The sequence below is a fragment of the Bacillus rossius genome, chromosome 1, assembly GCF_032445375.1.
Source record: "Bacillus rossius redtenbacheri isolate Brsri chromosome 1, Brsri_v3, whole genome shotgun sequence".
NCBI classification, from domain to species: domain Eukaryota; kingdom Metazoa; phylum Arthropoda; class Insecta; order Phasmatodea; family Bacillidae; genus Bacillus; species Bacillus rossius.
Window position 1 is genome coordinate 6,452,705 of NC_086330.1, and position 20,462 is coordinate 6,473,166.

The window sequence follows — 20,462 nt, forward strand, 5'->3', positions numbered from 1 at the left end:
ACATCCAAGGTTCAAAACTTCAAGGTCCAACCTTTTTTCGTGCATCCAAACAATCCCGTTACATCCAATGTCATGAACTCCAAGTCGCACCTCCTTGGCCGCAAGTCAGAGGTCACGCATCCCCAAATTCGCACCTCCAAGTCAGCGCACTCCAAGGCCAAACATCCAAGGTTCAAAACTTCAAGGTCCAACCTTTGTCGTGCATCCAAACAATCCCGTTACATCCAAGGTTGGAACTCCTAGGCCGTACCTCCGAGGCCACGCGCCCGAGGTTGTACTTAACGGTGACGACGCGTGTCGAGCAGACGACGACGCCGCTGGTGCAAGGCTGCGAGTCCAAGAAGACGTCGCCTAGTAGTCGAGCCCCGGCGGCCACTGGAACTTGGCGACGGACGACAGCTCCATGTCGATGGGCTTTGTGTCGTCGTAGAGGGCGGGCGCCTCGCACAGGATGGCGAACGTGCCCACGATGGAGGCGATGGTGAAGATCCAGAGGAACAGGCGGTCCAGCACCATGGCCACGAAGCCCCAGTCTTGGTCCTCCTGCAAAAGACGGGCGAAGAAATGCATCTGTCTTCGCGATCCAGTCCGGAAGAACAATATGGTCAACTGATGATAACTCTATTCTCCAATGATTCCAATGATTGGAGCCATGATTAATTCGTGAATATATTTATCTCCACACTATGGACATATGCAATTCTAAGTTTATGCCGTGTCATAGAGAAAACCTGAAGAATGCACAAACTATAGTGTAAATTATCAATGGTGTACATTCAAAAAATGATTGAAATCAATCTTCCCCATTACAAGAATCATTCAAAGAGCATATACTCAACTTTTAAAATGTTCAATAGTCAATAATACATATATCCTTTGGCAGGTTACACATAATGAGGTAACCACTATTTTATAACTGGCCCAGGGTCGTCAAACATGTGGTGTCGATAACACTCTAGTCCAAAGTTCAACGCGAAGCAGATGTATGTGTACTTCGAGTCTACTTTGCTACCAAATGAATCTGTGCAATAATCGTGGCTCTACAGATGACTTCACGGTTTGTGAACAGGGCCACAGACACACCGCAAAACAAATAATTGGAAATGGGGAAGAAATCAGCTTTGAAGTTTGGTAGGGAACGATACCAGAATTGGTTTTATATGACTTCAGGGAAAGAAAAACTGAAATCTCGGTGGCTGGCTCGGAATTCACCAATCAGGTTCCTCTGGAATACAAGTTCAGTACCCATATTTTGACAACAAATAAACTGTGACATAAATAGAAAAAAAAACACATAATATGAAATAACAATTTTGGGTGGGACATCTCCCACAGGAGTGAGATACTCCTGGGTGCATGGATTAGACCTTTACTGCCGCTTGAAGCGTGAAGAAATGAGAGCCAATAAGGACCAGTGGGCTGGATGTTATATATTTACATCCAAGAAAAATCTTTTATGGACATTACCGTGGTTACCGAACATCATTCATTAAAAAGCAATATTACACATGACATGTTTAGTATTTTACTATAGATGTAATTATAAAAAAAAATATGTAAAATATTTTCAGGGAAAACAAGGTATGTTAATACATTGATATCATACTTATAATACAAATGTATAATAACCATTCCTGCAATGGCATTGTAGTTTACTTCGCAGCAGAATTTGTGGTAAGTGTAAGAGTGGCATTTAAAGGTGCAAAGATTGCTTTTGCAAGAAGACTGCCTGAAAGCAAAACACCCAGTACAGGAGCCATATAAGTTGTGTCAAGATAATCAATGTCAAAATTCCTCGGATATTGTAATCATTGGGCTCGCTCAATGAATTCCCGCTTATTACAACCCAAGACTTCCCTCACATCACTCACATGCATCGCACACTCCACGTGCAAGCCGAGGCACGCGATTGCACATGTCTGTTAGAAAATGCGCGCATATGCCACATAAAACTCGGCCTGGCACTGCATGTTCTTTTTCGAGTGAAGCCACACATCTGTGATTGGAAAACCTCTAACCAAGAAGATCCGCAGTTAGTTCGTCGGACATCTTGCAAATGGCAGGCAGAGGGAGATCCAAGAAGGGAAGAAGGGGATCTGGAAGGACAGATCATTTATACTGAACATACTGGCATTTTTGAAGAATATATATATTTTTTTAATTTTTAGATTCTGAGCTCGATCCTAGACCTTCATGAGCTTCTGGATCTGTCATCGCTCTCAGGGTTTACCCACGAAGTGAACGACTGAGGCTGAGAGACCGACGGCGCGCGCAGGCAGGGGCGTAGGAACCGGGGGGGGACAGGGGGACGTGTCCCCCTGAACTTTTTGGGTGGAGGGGACTTCCCCCCCCCCAACTTTCTAGACCGTGATATTTTTATTTTATAATATTATTATGCCCAACTTTATTTGTAATTTCTTCACTCTCAAATTTTATCTTAAGGAAACAATAATAATTTTAACATCGATGTATCCAATGGTTAGAACTGCTTAAAAAGCGCTATTTTACACTTTTAAAATCAAAATTTTCCGGTGGAGGACACCAGGACCCCCGTCTTAGTAAGAGGGGAATGGGTTTACATGACATCAAAATCATTATTTGTCCCCCCCAACTTTATGAACACAGCTACGCCAATGCGCGCAGGCCTACCGCGTCGAACTCGTCCTGGCGCTGCATGTGGTGCTGGATGAACATGACGTTGTGGATGGCCTTCTCCAGCTCGAAGGGGTACTTCTTGCGCGCGGCCACGTCGCTGAGGCTGCCGTCCAGCCCGGCGACGACGGGCAGGCCGGCGAAGCCCCCCGGGAGGCGGTTGACGGCGGCGCCGCTGGCGGATGCGTGCAGGCCGTTGCAGCCGCCGGGGCGCTGGTGCACGTGGCGCAGCGAGTCGGGCGACGACGCAACCGAGGAGGAGGCGGCCGCCGCCGCCACCGCCGCCGCCGCCGCCGCCGCCGCGTTCATCTTGTTCTTCTTGGAGCGCAGGAACTTCTTGTTGGCGGCCATGTCCTGCAGCAGCTGCTCGGGGACCTGCCACACCACCGTGCCTTCCGTGTGGGCATCACTCGGCACCGACTCACTAACAGGCCACGTAGACATTCCTGGGGCGATCAAGACATCACACGCTGAGTGAGTAGTCCCCCTGAAAGAGCTCACCTTCTCATAGCACAGTTTCACTCAGGCCTGTAGGTGACCAATCCCCCCAAAAGGTAGACATGCACCTTCTCATAACACATACTTTCACTCAGAGCTGCAAGTGCTCAATCCCCCAAAAAGGTTGACTTGGACTGAACCTTACGGGAACTGTGGTTAACTGTATTTGTTGGGGAATGGGAGCATATAGAGAAAACATTGAGTAAGTGGTCCCCCTGAAAATTTGTCTTAAGTTTGTTACGTCCTCGCCTTCTCACAGCACACACTTTCACTCAGGCCAATTCCCCAAAAAGGTTGACATGGACTGAACTTTATGGGAAATGTGGTTAAATGTATTTGTTAGGGAATGGGAGCATATAGTGAATAACACTGAGTAAGTGGTCTCCCTGAAAGTTTGTCTTAATTTCGTTACATCCTCGCCTTCTCACAGCACACACTTTCACTCAGGTCTGTAGGTGCCCAATCCCCAAAAAAGGTTGACATGGACTGAACCTAATGGGAACTGTGGTTAAATATATTGGTTGGGAAATGGGAGCATATAGAAAATAACAACCATGGGTACGCCCAGTTTCACCTTTTTCCGCGGGACTTGATTAATCACAACTTGAATTCAATGTTGATTGGAATCGAACAGGCTCTGAAGCTGAAGACTTTAATTAGAACCCTAACATTTTCTTAGAGTACATTACAATCAAAACAGACTTAAAATTTATTTTCAAAACTTTAAAACCGACAACTTTTCGTTGGCAGTTGGATATGCTAGGCATAATTTGATTCATAGCATGATCATTCTAAATTAATTTTAAAATAATTTCATGGATATATACACTATTGCTGGCTTACACTGTCTGTCGTAGTTTTAAAATATATCTCCTCCTTTGTAAAAATCTCTCGGCCTATTCTAAATTCGTGTAATATTAAGATGATTTTCTGCCATTTGGCAGGAGCTCTTCATGGGTTGTGAAGCAAAGCATAATTCAGTGACATCTCATCACTAGGTTTTCCTATGATTCTCTGTGTTGTCGCGTTGTTCACATTATTTGTGAAGTATCATCGTTTGGTTCATTTGCTTGACATCGTGTTGTCCAAGGTCATTTTACCATCTTATTTACCATCCTTGCGGTAACTGTTGCATCGTTGTTAGCCCAGCGTTCGTCTGTGCTGTAATAATCCTTCCACGGAATTCTCTTTGATGTACGAGGGTTGTCTGAAAAGTTTCCGACCTCAACATGAAGATGGCAGCACTCGTCAACGAAAATTGGGGAAAGTGTTTAGTCATGTTTTGGAATATACTGTCGGAAATTTCAGCCATTTTGGACGTGAATTGATTTTTTAACCATCGTTTTCGTGAGTCGATGTGCATATTTTTGTGGGAAAAAAAATGTGTATCGAAGTGTCATTAAATATTTGTTTTTGAAAGGCAATATGCCTACGCTAATTGAAGACGCGTTGGACGGTGTGCACGGCTACTCTGCGCCATCATTTACCACAGGGATATTTCGGGCAGCTCAATTCAAGCATGGCCACACCATCTGGGGTGACGATGAAAGTCTGCGACACCAAACACCGCGAAGAGATAATCAGCTCCAAAAAATGCAAAGACTGTTCCTTTGGCCGGAGAAAAAACAGAGATATTGTTTTCTAGGCTAGTCATGGAATTGTCTTAATAAATTATATTTGAAAAATAATAACATAACTACACATCATTACTTGACAAGCTGAAGGCAGAAACTGCAGAAAAATGTCACATTTGCAGAAACAAAAAAAATTGTTTCACTAGAACAATGCACCAGCTCACACCTCAGCGATTTCCATGGTGAAAATCTACGAATTGCGGTTTGAACTGCTTGATCACCCTCTTAACTCACCAGATCTAAACCCAATTGTTCCCTAGGCTAAAGGTTGCACTCAGAGGACATACATTTTTGTTGAATGTGGAGGCCATCACGTTCGTAAAGAACTATTATGCAGAGACTCACGCAAACCACTGTTAAAAAACAACTGCTAGTCCAAAATGGCTGAAATTTCAGACAGTATACTCCAAAACATGACTATGCAGATTCCCCAATTTTCGTAGACGAGTGCTGTCATCTTCATGTTGAGGTCGGAAACTTTTCAGACAACCCTCGTATGTGTTCTTTAAATTTTTTGAAATTGGCTGATTTTGGCTTGTTTTCTATGTGTTTAAATATTCATTTTTTTGTCTGTTATTGAGGTTATGCCACACAGTGCAACCAGCAATGGCGCATGTCCACAAAAAAAAATCTTAAAACATAATTGGAACAACCACACAGCTGTTAGTAGTTGAAGATGGTATCAGAACGCAACACCAGACTCACCTTCATGAGCAACACTTTGGGCAGTCGCCGGATGAACACCTTGCGCACCCAGGGCGCCATCTTGTGCGTGCTGGGCTTGCGGTAGTGGACGTTGAGCACCATGATGGTGATGACGACGGACAGCCCCACCAGCAGCATGGTGAAGAGCAGGTACTTGCCGAGCAGTGGCAGCGCCAGCGACGTGGAAGGAATGATCTCGGAGATGAGCAGGAAGAACATGGTCTGCGACAGCAGGATGGAGATGCACAGGGCGATCTTCTCGCCCGAGTCGGCGGGCAGGTAGAACACCAGCACGGACAGGTACGAGATGCCGACGCACGGCACGATCAGGTTGACGGTGTAGAACAGCGTCTTGCGCCTTAGCGTGATGTTGAAGAAAATGTCTGTGGGCAGGTGCCAAAATTTCAAACTTGTACTCCAGCGGGGTGAACGGGAAACATAGCTAGTCCAGACAATGGTGATCGCCAACATTCCACTAGTACTTTTATGATAAGCATCCATCGCTCTTCATATTGTGGACACAAGTTGGGAACCGGTACAAAAATAACCTCAAGTCAACATTGTTTTATGAATTAACTGAACACTACAATTTAATTTTCAAGCAGTGAGACCACGCGAGTCACAACAACATAAGGTCTGAATCACAGATGCGGACAGTATTTCAGCCAATGCATCTATCAGCCAGGAACTACCAGCTGATGTCAATCACTGGCTGAATGCTGAGCCACCGCTGAACTTTGATAAGAACCTCCGACTATAACGTCTGAAGTGAGCCAGCGACGCAGACTTATCGTTTTCCTACCAGTGGAAATAGACGTGGCTTCAATATACAATAATTCCAAGTAACAAAAAATTAAAAAGCAAAAAAGTTAAAAATAATCCTATTCGAGCCAGGCGAGTGTGTCACTCACCTGTCACACTCGCATTACACGAAAATAAACGTACCTTTACCTAATGAAAATATTGCCAATATAAAAATTTGGTTTGTTATTTAAAAACCCATCTAACTCATGTGATTTACCTTGGTCATTTGCTAGACATGTCAATATATATATGGCTGCTAGAAGTGGTTGCTGTATTTCCAGTAAAGAAATTTCTGAAAAATGAAATGAAGGTGGACTTTGGGATTATATCCTAAAGTAAGGGCCATCTCAATGGTTTTTTTTCCCAGTGAAATAGGCACACTTAAAAATCTCCCAAAAATCTGTTATACCAGAAACAATATTATTAATGATTGGCTACAAGCTTTGCTGTGACGTGGTTGGTGGACAACTCTGGCGCACCGAGGTAGGGCTCCTTGCAGCATGGGTAGAACTTCTTGTTCCTCTCGGCCGGTACAGACAGGATGTCCCACTCGACGCTGGGGTAGTACTCTCGCAGGTCGATGCCCACCTCCACCTTGTCGCTGAACTTCTGGTTGATGTGCTTCAAGTCGATCTGGGGAAGGAACACAACAGCCGGTAGATTGTACCAACCGTCCTATGGAAACATTGTCCATCATTTTCCCGCAGTTGCTCATGCGAAAATATATGCTGGTTTCTCGCAACTGGCTAACATTTGACACTATTTTGAATAGAGAATGTAATTGACCTGTGTTCCTCATCCAAGTTAAATATGCTACATATTAATGTTCGCCGGCTTTCACGGCCATTGTCTGAAGTAGCTTGGCTTCTGGGTTGTAGCCGCGTCCTTGGCGGATAATTCACCGACGTTTCGGTCGACATTGCAGTTGCCATCATCTGGGAGAAGTTACCTACCTAATCGTCAGGGAGCAGTTACCTACCTACCAGTAGGTAACTGCTCCCTGATGATGGCGACTGCAATATCGACCGAAATGCCAGTGAATTATTCGCCAAGGACGTGACTACAACCCAGAAGCCAAGCTATTCCATGCTACATATTGCCTAGTGTAAAAATAACGATGGGAAATTTATGGATGATATGAGGTAGGTACACAAGCTACTTCTGAGTCTAGATTATACTTCACAGACGACAAAAAAAGGGTTCTCCAGATATTCGCATGTGGAAAGCCCGACTGTTGTAGATGTTAAATCTTCTCGGGGTAGCCTCGTTTCCCTGGCCAATGAATTTCATCATGGCTTAATCGCATGGGCTTCATGCCTCGTCACGGTACGGGAGTGCGGTTGTCTATGGGATCTGTACTTAATGTGCAATGCCTAGAGATAAAACATTAACTATTTTTTTTAAATTACTTTTATGGGATTATCCACCGACATTTGTATCGGTGAGCCATTGCAACTTGGTTTTGGGCTTGCCCGTTCTGTATACATTTACAATGATTTTACTAACATACGTGATAGTGTTTGGAGACAAAGTATTATAATCTGATTGGTCTGAGGGTGATCATGATTATCGAGTAATCACACTCATATTTTGGAACACAACTCCCGACATAACTCAATTTATGAACACTGAGTAAAAATATCGAGTGGCTAGGAGGCCACTATAACACTCTTTACATTTACCGTCACCAATTAAATTCACTTTTTGGCAAGTTTTGAAAGACGACTTACCCTTCAGTTCACCACAGCGTTAGTCAAATGTCATTCTTTATCTGAGATGTTGATTCCAGCATTGTCAATATGAGGTTGGAACTTTTCTGACATGGTTCACTGAAATCCCAGAAATCTTCAATGTAAGGTATTCTGGGTTTGCATCCTTGGTAGGACATATAAATGTGTACATCATTTTTAATTGTGAGTGTATGAATAGTTTAGTTCCAAGCCACTTTCCAATTATTCAAACTGCATAAATTGAGAAACGTGGATAATAAAAATAATAATAGTCTACGAGTGCTTCTAACCGTCGAATTTTATTGATTCTTTTCTAACGCCGGGTAATGAACATTTTAAGTAAGGGGCATGCTCGTACATAACTGAGACAACTATTCCATCTGTACAGCGTGGGAACCTAAAACTGTGGGAAGCACATGACCAAACTTCGTATCCTGATTAACATTTCCTTATTCCTGTTCTCATGCACTACGAGCAGAACAAGTTGTTCCGTAACTGCAGCAAGGGATATCAATTCGCACCCATAGACAGAAGTTCCACACTAACTGCATACAGTCTGGAGCGACAAGCACTTCGTGCGCTGACGTCATAAAGACGACTGTTGGTGCACATGTTTAAGTTGGCGAGAAAGTACTTAACAAGTACAAGAGTACACATGCGAGTACGTTCGCCCTCACTTAAAAAAAAAAAAAAAGAATTCTCTAGTTCTCTTTTTAGTGTTGGTGCCTTCGTGTGTGTAACATACTATGGTCTTAGCCTGCCACTCCTAAAAAATTAGATTAAATGTTTAATTAATAAACTGTGGAAGAAAATTGGTTGCTCTAAATCCATAAAAACTCGTCAAAGTTAACGTCTTAACGAAGCGGCATGAATAATCTCTCCAATAAGTTAATAAACTCTGCCTCACCCCCTGGCTCCGGCTGCCTCTAAACAATATTTCACTGCAGGAAACTAAACGCAAATCAAATTCCTCCGCGAGCGCGCAATTAACGACCCGCCGTGATGCGGCACCAGCGGCGGATAAACTCAGGTAAGTCATTTACACGCGAGCTCCACGCCCATCTCTCGCGAGACCTTCCTCCGGGATTGCTGCGGGAACCTTATTGCAGCTGCCTCGCGGGACTAGCGAGGGGACTAGCGAGGGGACTAGCGAGGGGACTAGCGAGGGGACTAGCGAGGGGAATAGCTAGGGAACTATCGAGGGGACTAGTAAGGGACTAGCGATGGGACTAGCGAGGGGAATAGCGAGGGGACTAGCGAGGGGAATAGCTATGGAACTAGCGAGGGAACTAGCGAGGGGACTAGCGAGGGGACTAGCGAGGGGACTAGTGAGGCGTCTAGTGAGGGGACTAGTGAGGGAACTAGCGAGGGGACTAGCGAGGGGAATAGCGAGGGGAATAGCTAGGGAACTAGCGAGGGGACTAGTAAGGGACTAGCGATGGGACTAGCGAGGGAACTAGCGAGGGGAATAGCTAGGGAACTAGCGAGGGGACTAGTGAGGGGACCAGAGAGGGGACTAGCGAGGGGACTAGCGAGGGGACTAGCGAGGCGTCTAGTGAGGGGACTAGCGAGGGGACTAGCGAGGGGAATAGCGAGGGGAATAGCGAGGGGAATAGCGAGGGGAATAGCGAGGGGAATAGCAAGGGGAATAGCAAGGGAACTAGCGAGGGGACTAGTAAGGGACTAGCGATGGGACTAGCGAGGGGACTAGCGAGGGGACTAGCGAGGGGACTAGCGAGGGGACTAGTGAGGCGTCTAGTGAGGGGACTAGTGAGGGAACTAGCGAGGGGACTAGCGAGGGGAATAGCGAGGGGAATAGCTAGGGAACTAGCGAGGGGACTAGTAAGGGACTAGCGATGGGACTAGCGAGGGAACTAGCGAGGGGAATAGCTAGGGAACTAGCGAGGGGACTAGTGAGGGGACCAGAGAGGGGACTAGCGAGGGGACTAGCGAGGGGACTAGCGAGGCGTCTAGTGAGGGGACTAGCGAGGGGACTAGCGAGGGGAATAGCGAGGGGAATAGCGAGGGGAATAGCAAGGGAACTAGCGAGGGGACTAGTAAGGGACTAGCGATGGGACTAGCGAGGGAACTAGCGAGGGGAATAGCTAGGGAACTAGCGGGGGGACTAGTGAGGGGACCAGAGAGGGGACTAGCGAGGGGACTAGCGAGGGGACTAGCGAGGCGTCTAGTGAGGGGACTAGCGAGGGGACTAGCGAGGGGAATAGCGAGGGGAATAGCGAGGGGAATAGCAAGGGAACTAGCGAGGGGACTAGTAAGGGACTAGCGATGGGACTAGCGAGGGGACTAGCAAGGGGACTAGCGAGGGGACTAGCGAGGGGAATAGCTAGGGAACTAGCGAGGGAACTAGCGAGGGGACTAGCGAGGGGACTAGCGAGGGGACTAGTGAGGCGTCTAGTGAGGGGACTAGTGAGGGAACTAGCGAGGGGACTAGCGAGGGGAATAGCGAGGGGAATAGCTAGGGAACTAGCGAGGGGACTAGTAAGGGACTAGCGATGGGACTAGCGAGGGAACTAGCGAGGGGAATAGCTAGGGAACTAGCAAGGGGACTAGCGAAGGGACCAGAGAGGGGACTAGCGAGGGGACTAGCGAGGGGACTAGCGAGGGGACTAACGAGGGGACTAACGAGGGAACTAGCGAGGGGAATAGCGAGGGGAATAGCGAGGGGAATAGCTAGGTAACTAGCGAGGGGACTAGTAAGGGACTAGCGATGGGACTAGCGAGGGAACTAGCGAGGGGACTAGCGAGGGGACTAGCGAGAGGACTAGTGAGGCGTCTAGTGAGGGGACTAGTGAGGGGACTAGTGAGGGGACTAGCGAGGGGACTAACGAGGGGACTAGCGAGGGGACTAGCGAGGGGACTAGCGAGGGGAATAGCTAGGGAACTAGCGAGGGGACTAGCGAGGGGACTAGCGAGGGGATTAGAGAGGGGACTAGCGAGGGGACTAGCGAGGGGACTAGCGAGGGGACTAGTGAGGCGTCTAGTGAGGGGACTAGTGAGGGGAATAGCGAGGGGACTAGCGAGGGGAATAGCGAGGGGAATAGCTAGGGAACTAGCGAGGGGACTAGTAAGGGACTAGCGATGGGACTAGCGAGGAAACTAGCGAGGGTACTAGCGAGGGGACTAGCGAGAGGACTAGTGAGGCGTCTAGTGAGGGGACTAGTGAGGGGTCTAGCGAGGGGACTAGCGAGGGGACTAGCGAAGTGACTAGCGATGGACTAGCGAGCGGACTAGTGAGGGGACCAGAGAGGGTACTAGCGAGGGGACTAGCGAGGGGACTAGCGAGGGGAATAGTGAGGGGACCAGAGAGGGGACTAGCGAGGGGACTAGCGAGGGGACTAGTGAGGGGACTAGCGAGGGGAATAGCTAGGGAACTAGCGAGGGGACTAGTAAGGGACTAGCGATGGTACTAGCGAGGGAACTAGCGAGGGGACTAGCGAGGGGACTAGCGAGGGGACTAGCGAGGGGACTAGCGAGGGGACTAGAGAGGGGACTAGCGAGGGGACTAGCGAGAGGACCAGAGAGGGGACTAGCGAGGGGACTAGCGAGGGAATTAACGAAGGGACTAGCGAGGGGCCTAGCGAGGGGACTAACACGGGGACTAGTGAGTAGACTAGTGAGTGATGCTGGTGGAGGTTCTGGCGTAAACAACACTTTCCTTTAGGTGTTGGCCTCTGAAAAGGGAAATGAAAAAAAAATTCTAGTAGTCTCCTGTGTCGCCTAAATTATTATTAGCATTACTAATCTTAAGTGTTAGCCAAAATGTAATATGAAAATAAGATGTATTATAACTAAAGTCAATGTTTAATGTTACACTTTATTATCTTTTAATATATTATGGCAAATACGGTTGACATTTTTCAAGACTCCAAAAACTTTAACCTTTTGGTTTACTGCTGAAGTGGCTTATTTTACTACCATATTAAAAAAAAATGGAAAAACCTTTGTTCAGAATTTTACCCGGGCATTTATTTTTTGTGTAGTTCCAGTTGCTTCATCAGTTAAAGTTATTTTAAAACCGTTCCCTAAAGAGCTTTCCAGTATTAACTGATCACATTAATAAGCGTGATAAAAAAAAGTAAAGGCCAATTGTTGAATATTCGATTATCTTTTCCGTGGTTTAAAAATATTATGATTGCATTAAAGATATATAAATATCTTAACAATTTTCGTAAGTGCGATTTTATATATTCAGTATAAAGAGGAAAGAGCCTCGTGCCACGTCAAACGTAAACAAACCTACCATCCATAGATAACCATAGCGCGCGTCGCGTGCATGTCTGTGCCAGGCGACATCCCGACCTCCATTGCAAAACAATTAAAGCGTTTTAAACAGCAGTATGAATAACATGGTCTATCAACATTTAAAATTTAAAAAGAGGTTATTGTGACATAACGATAATAGTTGGACATATAGTATCGCAAAGTTTTTTGTAGTTATTGATATGTTCTTTAATATTGTAGTACATACTTGTGTTCTATCATCAATATTTTCCGCAGCGCATGCGATGCAAGATGTTTTATGGCATTATTTTTACACCTTGGGTTACGTTACTAAAGTTTTAGTAAGGATTCCTTATATTTTCTAGCAATAAATATAGCCTATGTTACTCAGGGTGAATGTAACTTTCTAATGGTGAAAAAATGTTTGAAATCGGCACAGTAGTTTTTGAGTTTATTCATTACAAACATACACACAAAAATACAAATCTTTCCTCTGTATAATGTTAGTGTAGATTTTCTCCAAAAATTAATTAATTCATTAAAACGACCATGGTGATGTGTTCTAAAAATTTATGGTAGTGTTCTTGTAGCATTAGATATTACTTCTTGGCAAACGGTTTTCAAAGGAATCTTTTGTTTTAAGTACAAAAAATGCGTCACTTGATGTAGGCTTTTGGACATACGCCATTGCTTAGCACATGTATGTCTGCAGAAGAAAACTACAAAAAAACACAAATGACAAAAAACACAAATTAAGCAAAAAATGCTGTTGTCAGGATTTAACGCCACACAATATTCCACAACAGGAATATGGTCAACAAACAAGGAAAAAAACAAAGAAAAATGGACTAACAGAACGAAAAAAAGCCCACAAATGATGACAGCACAAAAATTCCGAACCCAAAAAAATTCAACACAACAGTTGAAACGAGACAAAAAACACAGGAAAACGAAAAGACGAAACAAACACAATAGTTTTCCAAAAAAACAAAAAACAAAAAAAGAGAAACGAAAAAATCCCCACAAATGATGACAGCACAAAAAATATTGAACCCAAAAAATTCAGCACAACAGTGAAAACGAGACAAAACACGACCAAACGAAAAGACGAAACAAACGCAACAGTTTTCTAAAACAGAAACAAGCGACGTTTCGGGAACTGCTATCTGCTCCCGTCCTCAGGCAGAGACGCACATGGTACGGAAACACAGATGCTGAATTTTTTGGGTTGAATATTTTTTGTGCTGTCATTATTTGTGGGGGTTTTTTCGTTTCTCTTTTTTAGTTTTTTTTTTTTTTTTTTTTTTTTTTGGAAAACTATTGTGTTTGTTTCGTCTTTTCGTTTTGCTGTGTTTTTTTGTCTTTTTAACTGTTGTGTTGAATTTTTTTGGGTTCGGAATTTTTGTGCTGTCATCATTTGTGGGGGTTTTTTCGTTCTGTTAGTCCATTTTTCTTTGTTTTTTTTCCTTGTTTGTTGACCATATTCCTGTTGTGGAATATTGTGTGGCGTTAAATCCTGACAACAGCAATTTTTGCTTAATTTGTGTTTTTTGTCATTTGTGTTTTTTTTTGTAGTTTTCTTCTGCAGACATACATGTGCTAAGCAATGGCGTATGTCCAAAAGCCTACATCAAGTCATGCACTCCCATTGCACAAATCTTTCAAAGATAATAAATAATGCGTCCTGTGTGTGACGGGCCGTGATGCACTTGGCTCAGTGCTGGTACCCCCCCCCCCCCCACTCAACCACTCTTTCCACTGACAGGAGTGTCCCCCCCTCCCTCGCTCTTCAGCTGTCGAGGGTGCAGTCAGCTCTTCAAGGGTCAAGGACCCTCTTCGCTTTTTGTTTTTTAATCAGTGTCTCTCGGAGATAACGAGTTCGCTGACCCATCAGGCACGAGGCTCTGAATGGTGCACTAGGGGGGTGGTGGTACGCCCCTTCATCTTGTCCGCTGGAGCTATCCGACAATCAACGCCCACTTGGTCACGTGACAGGCCTCCTTTGCGTGTTCTATCGGCGCCTGCTTGAACTATCAGTAGAGCCCGGAAAAATTCGCGGGTTCAACGACCTCCAGGGTCACATCAGTTTAAGGCTAGACTAGGTATAATATTTTCATTTTCTTAACAAAGGATGTCGTTGGCCTGATAGTTAGAGACCTGAAAAATTCGCGAATAAAATTCGTGAAATGCTACAATTCAAATAATTAATTATACCTTAGTGCTGCTTCTGCCGTTGGTCCACTGGTAATCTGGAGTAATGAGGGCCAATTAGAGACACTCACTCGTAGAAGTGTCGAATCACAGGCCGCCCAGTCGAGACGACTCACAAGTCAACGGCCAATGAACAGTTTGCATTTGCCCGAGTGTGTACAGGATAGTGGAGACTATCCTGGAGGTCATTGAATCCGCGAATTTTTCCGGTCTCTATTAATTCACGTGTTAAACTTTATTTTTCAAAAGTTATTTGAAAGTATTAAATAACGTATTTGATAACATACATTTGTAAATATTGCAAGCATATCTCAGACTTGACTTGATGTAAGTTTTTGACATACGCCATTGCTAAGAACATTTTCTGTTGAAGAAAAACTAATAAATAAAATAAATAAATAAAAATACCCAAAAAATACAAAAAAACACACAAAATTAAGCAAACAATTGCTGTTGTCAACAAGGATATGAACACCACAAAAATTCCGAAACAGGAATATGGTCAACAAACAAAGAAAAAACAAAGCAATGGCGTATGTCCAAAAACTTACATCAAGTCATGCACTCCCATTGCACAAATATTTTAAAGATAATATCTCAGACTTATTTAGAAGGGAGCAACTGAGCGCCTCTTTATACGATAGCCCCTCCCGATAAGTCGACTTCCTGGAGCCGCCTCCGAGCGAGGCGGAGTGTTAACTCGGCCACCGGGTCAGTTTAGGCCCCTGAGTGACCACTCTTCGCCGCAGCCACCCCCCCCCCCCCCCCCCAGAGACGTCACCGCAGAACCCTTGACGCGCGTCGTCGCCCTCGCTTCTGCAGGGCCTGCCCTCTCTTCGGCTTCCCCTGGCGACGACGGCTCATATCCGGCGGCCAATTACACCGCCCCTCCAGCCCCTCCACCCCTCCACCCCCCCCCCCCCCCCGGAGCAGCCCTGGAACCGCCCGGCTCCGGGAAGCCACCCATATCCGCGCTGACATCCACACCTCCCCAGCTCCCGCACTCTTCATCCCTCAACACCTGGAGTCCTCGTCAAGCTCGCATTCACCACGCAGCACTGATCCACACTGTCGCCACGAGAAGAACAATCTTAACATACATAAATCCAGTGTCCTGATGTTTGTTTCCAGTGAACACTTCACCAAGTCAACCCGATTTATATGAAAATTTGCATTTATGTGTAATTTTTTCCAACTTGAGAGATAGGATAGTTTTTATTAAGATTAATGGTCTAAATAATTTATAATTAATAATAAACTGATTATCAATGTTGATTGGTGTTATTAATCGTAAGTTTGGCTTTTGCGATGACTATAAATAAATCACAAGGCCAAACAATGTCTATTTGCGGATTAGACTTAAAAAATCCATGTTTCTCCCATGGGCAATTATACGTAGCATGTTCACGTGCAGGAAGACAATCAAGTTTATTTGTGTTAACAAAAGATAGGTTGACCAAAAATATTGTACACCGATTGGCGCTTCATTAAACTTTAACTGTGATTTATTATAGTTAGAACTAATCAGAGTATTTATTAATAAAATGAACTGTGATTTATTATAAGTAAAGGTAATAAGAGTACTTAATAATAAAATAGAATTGAAAACGTTATGTTAATCTGTGTTAAATTTTGTCTTTTAAATCCTTTCTAAATCACTCAGCCACAGCAACGCGTGGCCGGGTCTGCTAGTAATCATATATATTTCTAATCTTAATCTATGTTGATATCGTGTGGTATTAATTAATTATTAAGTGTCCTATCAATAATTCCTCGCGGAATTCCAGATGTAATAAAGTTATACTAGGAGCAAGATTTTTGTCTTTAACACACGTATAACGCTAATATTATAGCTTCTTAAAAATATAAATTTAAGAATTTCAAAATGGGGGTCACCATAAACTTTATTTAGACCGCCAAATGACCCACAGTGTTAAAATATTTAAGAGGTTTTACACCTAAGGCACCAGTTTATTTATTTTATTTTATTTATTTAGCCTCCATTTTTTTTAAATTTTGTAAAAAAAATTTCATTCAAAATTAATTTCTTACACTAGGTATTTAACTTTTTTCAGCAACAGTTGGATTTTAAAAAGACCCTTTAGAAATCTAGGAACATAAGTAGGTAGTACTAAAAATACAATTTTCGGATTTTTTCTTAAAAGAAGCGGCCATCTTCTACAAGTTTTTTTTAAAACGTAACTATAAAGATGACTTAAAATATTGGGCATAAACCTTAGGCCAGAATAACAACACCTCATCCGACCGTCAGCTGCAGAGCGATTTTACAATATTCCGCTCGTCCATTATAATATTTTTTGACGTGACAACGTCTAATAAATCTATCAATGCCGGCTGCACGCAAGAAAAAGTGTCCCGTAACGCACATTATACCCTTACGCTGTGTCCCGTTACGCTCATTGTACGCTTGCGCCGCATCTATCTCTCTTCCACTCGATTGGAACAACCATCGATTTTACTTTTTCGAGGCACATTAAACTTGAAACACTCCCATTGGTTTCCTACTTTTCCTATCATCGTCCTATCCTTAACAGAATAACACAGATTGGAAGAAGTTAAATAGCAAACATGTATAAAAGTTATAGTTAAAATAATCTCTTCGTTAAAGTAATAAACATATTTGATTTAATAAGTGCAAATAAAAGTAAATTTATAAATTAAATTGTAGATTTCATTTCACTTCTTCTTTGTATCCATACAAAATAGTGATAATTCAATAAAAATGATTCAATTTTATTCATAAAAGTATGCAATCATTTCATCAATGTTTTGTTATGACGTTGTCACGTTAAACTATCGTCCGTAAACCGAATTCACAGACAACCAATTGTTTTTCCGTCTCTATCGGGCAGCGGGAAAGGCGTGGGCACACCACGCATCGCTGCAACCCTGCTGTCCACGCACCTGGTTGCCGTCGTAGGTCCACGAGCCGAACTTCATGAAGCACGTCTGCTGGTCGAAGGGGAAGTAGCGCACGTCGATCTCGCACGAGGACTTGAAGATGGCGGGCGGAGTCCACAGCACCTTGCCCGTGTGGTGCAGCACCGCCTTGGTCATGGTGGTCACCACGTACTCGCCGTCGGCGCTGCCAACAGCACGGGGAGTCTAAGATTTCCATCAAGTTCTGTCCCTGCCCGAACACGCCCGAATATTCACTTTCGGCCAACCTCGGGATTTGTTTCATTTTTGCGCAGGAAAAATTAATTCAAATATTAAAAGTGGTCGGTTAGGTTAGCTACATTAAAACACTTTAGAACACTATGGACGGTTAGTTAGGTTAGTATAGCTACATTAAAATAAACAGAGAAATTTAAATATATAAATTAACCCGAGGTTGGCCGAAGGTGAATATTCGGGCGTGTTCGGGCAGGGACAGAACTTTATGTACATCTTAGGCTTCCCCACACAAGTCTGCTCGAGGCCGCCATCTAGTTGACGTCCGCCAACTTAGTTCCACCTTTCGCTGCCAGAACGCGCCACCGTCGCTCCGAAAACAATGGCCGCCATTTTATCCATCGTCTGCCGTTTACGGATGATTGTTACTAGTAACTTCATTTAGTTCTAACTCAGATTTAGTTGCATCAACAAAAATTTTTAAATAGGCTCGAAAAAACTTTCCTGTTTGCAGAACAAATTTTTTTCTTTTATTGAATTTATTTTACTACTAACATGGGGAATTCATAACATTGTGTTTAATATGGTAGGTACAAAATACGGAAAAATAATTATTTTAAGAATAAGCAATAATTCATTATACAATAATAAAAAAAAACTATACGAAAGTTTTCTCAACAATTTCAATTTTTCCATAGCCCAAGCGACAGATGAAGACAACACTTAAAAACAATGGATGGAGCGGGTAACGCAGTGACCTCTTATTCTAGACAACTAGATTTCGTATTCCTGTTCTGCCATCCTGCGGTTTCTCGAAATAACTATCCAGGTAAACAATGAGGAGGTCCCTCACAATACGATATCCCTGATATGTGTTGTTTATCGGTGGCTAGAATGATGATAAGGTCATGATCAACAGTTTAATAATCACTACCCCACGAGTGTAACCAATACCCCACAGAGTGGAACCACAATCCCACAGGATGGAACCATAATCCCACAGAGTGGAACCAATACCCGCACAGAGTGGAAATTAATGTATTGCGCTTTATGGATCGTCGATATAGCAGTTATTGAAATACAATGGGTCTTGATGACATGTTAATGGGGCTTGATGAGTTGCTGATGGGGCTTGGTGAGTTGTTGATGGGGTTTGGTGAGTTGTTGATGGGGCTTGGTGAGTTGTTGATGGGGCTTGGTGAGTTGTTGATGGGGCTTGGTGAGTTGTTGATGGGGCTTGGTGAGTTGCTGATGGGGCTTGGTGAGTTGTTTATGGGGCTTGGTGATTTGCTGATGGGGCTTGGTGATTTGCTGATGGGGCTTGGTGAGTTGCTGATGGGGCTTGGTGAGTTGCTGATGGGGCTTGGTGATTTGCTGATGGGGCTTGGTGAGTTGTTGATGGGGCTTGGCGAGTTGCTGATGGTATTTGGTGTGTTGCTGATGGGGCTTTGTGAGTTGCTGATGGGGCTTGATGAGTTGCTGATGGGGCTTGGCAAGTTGCTGATGGGGCTTGGTGAGTTGCTGATGGGGCTTGGTGAGTTGCTGATGGGGCTTGGTGAGTTGCTGATGGGGCTTGGTGAGTTGCTGATGGGGCTTGGTGAGTTGCTGATGGGGCTTGGTGAGTTGTTGATGGGGCTTGATGAGTTGCTGATGGGGCTTGGTGAGTTGCTGATGGGGCTTGGTGAGTTGCTGATGGGGCTTGGTGAGTTGTTGATGGGGCTTGGTGAGTTGCTGATGGGGCTTGGTGAGTTGCTGATGGGGCTTGGTGAGTTGTTGATGGGGCTTGGTGATTTGCTGATGGGGCTTGGTGAGTTGTTGATGGGGCTTGGCGAGTTGCTGATGGTATTTGGTGTGTTGCTGATGGGGCTTTGTGAGTTGCTGATGGGGTTTGATGAGTTGCTGATGGGGCTTGGCAAGTTGCTGATGGGGCTTGGTGAGTTGCTTATGGGACTTTGCGAGTTGCTGATGGGGCTTTGTGAGTTGTTGATGGGGCTTGGTGAGTTGTTGATGGGGTAATGGATTGCCTCGAGAAAAACTACCGGCTCACGGTAACGTTGAAAATTTCCCCTCATGCAACCCACTCCGGGTTCAACTCCGCCGGGTTCCAACTCTCAGCTAATGGGTGGGCGGTGAGAGATCTGGTGACAATTGTTTGGTCGCTACCGGGACTGCGCGCCGCCTGCTGGACACTGGAGGGAGTGTGCTCTACTCACTTGTTGTAGAGCACGATGTCGGGCAGCCAGATGTGCTCGGAGGGCACGTAGAGCTCCGTGACGCCGCCGTACTCCTGCGGGTCCCAGCGGAACTTGTGGTCGACCCACTCCTGCAACAATCCCGGCGTGCGCCACTGCCGCGGTCCGCGGGCGCGCTCACTGGCTCACTGGCTCACTGGCTGCGCGGAGGCGAGGTTCGAACAACACGAGCTTACCAACCTACCGCGATACACATGGCTAGGGACCGGAAAAATTCGCGGGTTCAATGACCTCTAGGATGAACTCCATAGTTCTAGGTACACTCGGTCAAATGTCACCCACTCATTGGCTGCTGTCTTGTGAGACGTCCCAACGTAGCAGCCTGTAATTCGATACAGCTTTGGTTGAGTGTTTCTCATTGGCTCAGAGTCATCCAGGTGAGTTGTGAGCCAGTAGCAGAGGCAGCACTGAGTTATAACTATTTGTATTTTAGGCTATCGTGAAATGAATTCGCGAATTTTCCGGTCTCTAACATAGCGTATCTTTGGAATCTTTAAAGTTATTGCCTTAGAACTGTAATTGTAATGAGTAAGAAAGAAACAGTTAATGTAGTTTTTATTGGACGTACGCAATTGCAGTTTTGCGCTGTTTGTCATTAA

General features: G+C 44.6%; 1 protein-coding gene across 1 annotated transcript in view; it reads right to left on the bottom strand.

Annotated features, from left to right (window-relative positions):
- Positions 1–351: 351 nt before the first annotated feature.
- Positions 352–20,462, bottom strand: part of LOC134531602 (acetylcholine receptor subunit alpha-L1) — a 72,101-nt gene continuing 51,990 nt past the window's right edge. Inside the window, exons 3-8 of the mRNA XM_063367345.1 lie at positions 19,825–19,934; positions 17,402–17,582; positions 6,773–6,926; positions 5,490–5,872; positions 2,650–3,027; positions 352–543 (exon numbers count right to left, since the gene is read on the bottom strand). Of these exons, the coding sequence (XP_063223415.1) occupies positions 352–543; positions 2,650–3,027; positions 5,490–5,872; positions 6,773–6,926; positions 17,402–17,582; positions 19,825–19,934 (1,398 nt within the window). The remainder of the gene's footprint in view (positions 544–2,649; positions 3,028–5,489; positions 5,873–6,772; positions 6,927–17,401; positions 17,583–19,824; positions 19,935–20,462) is intronic.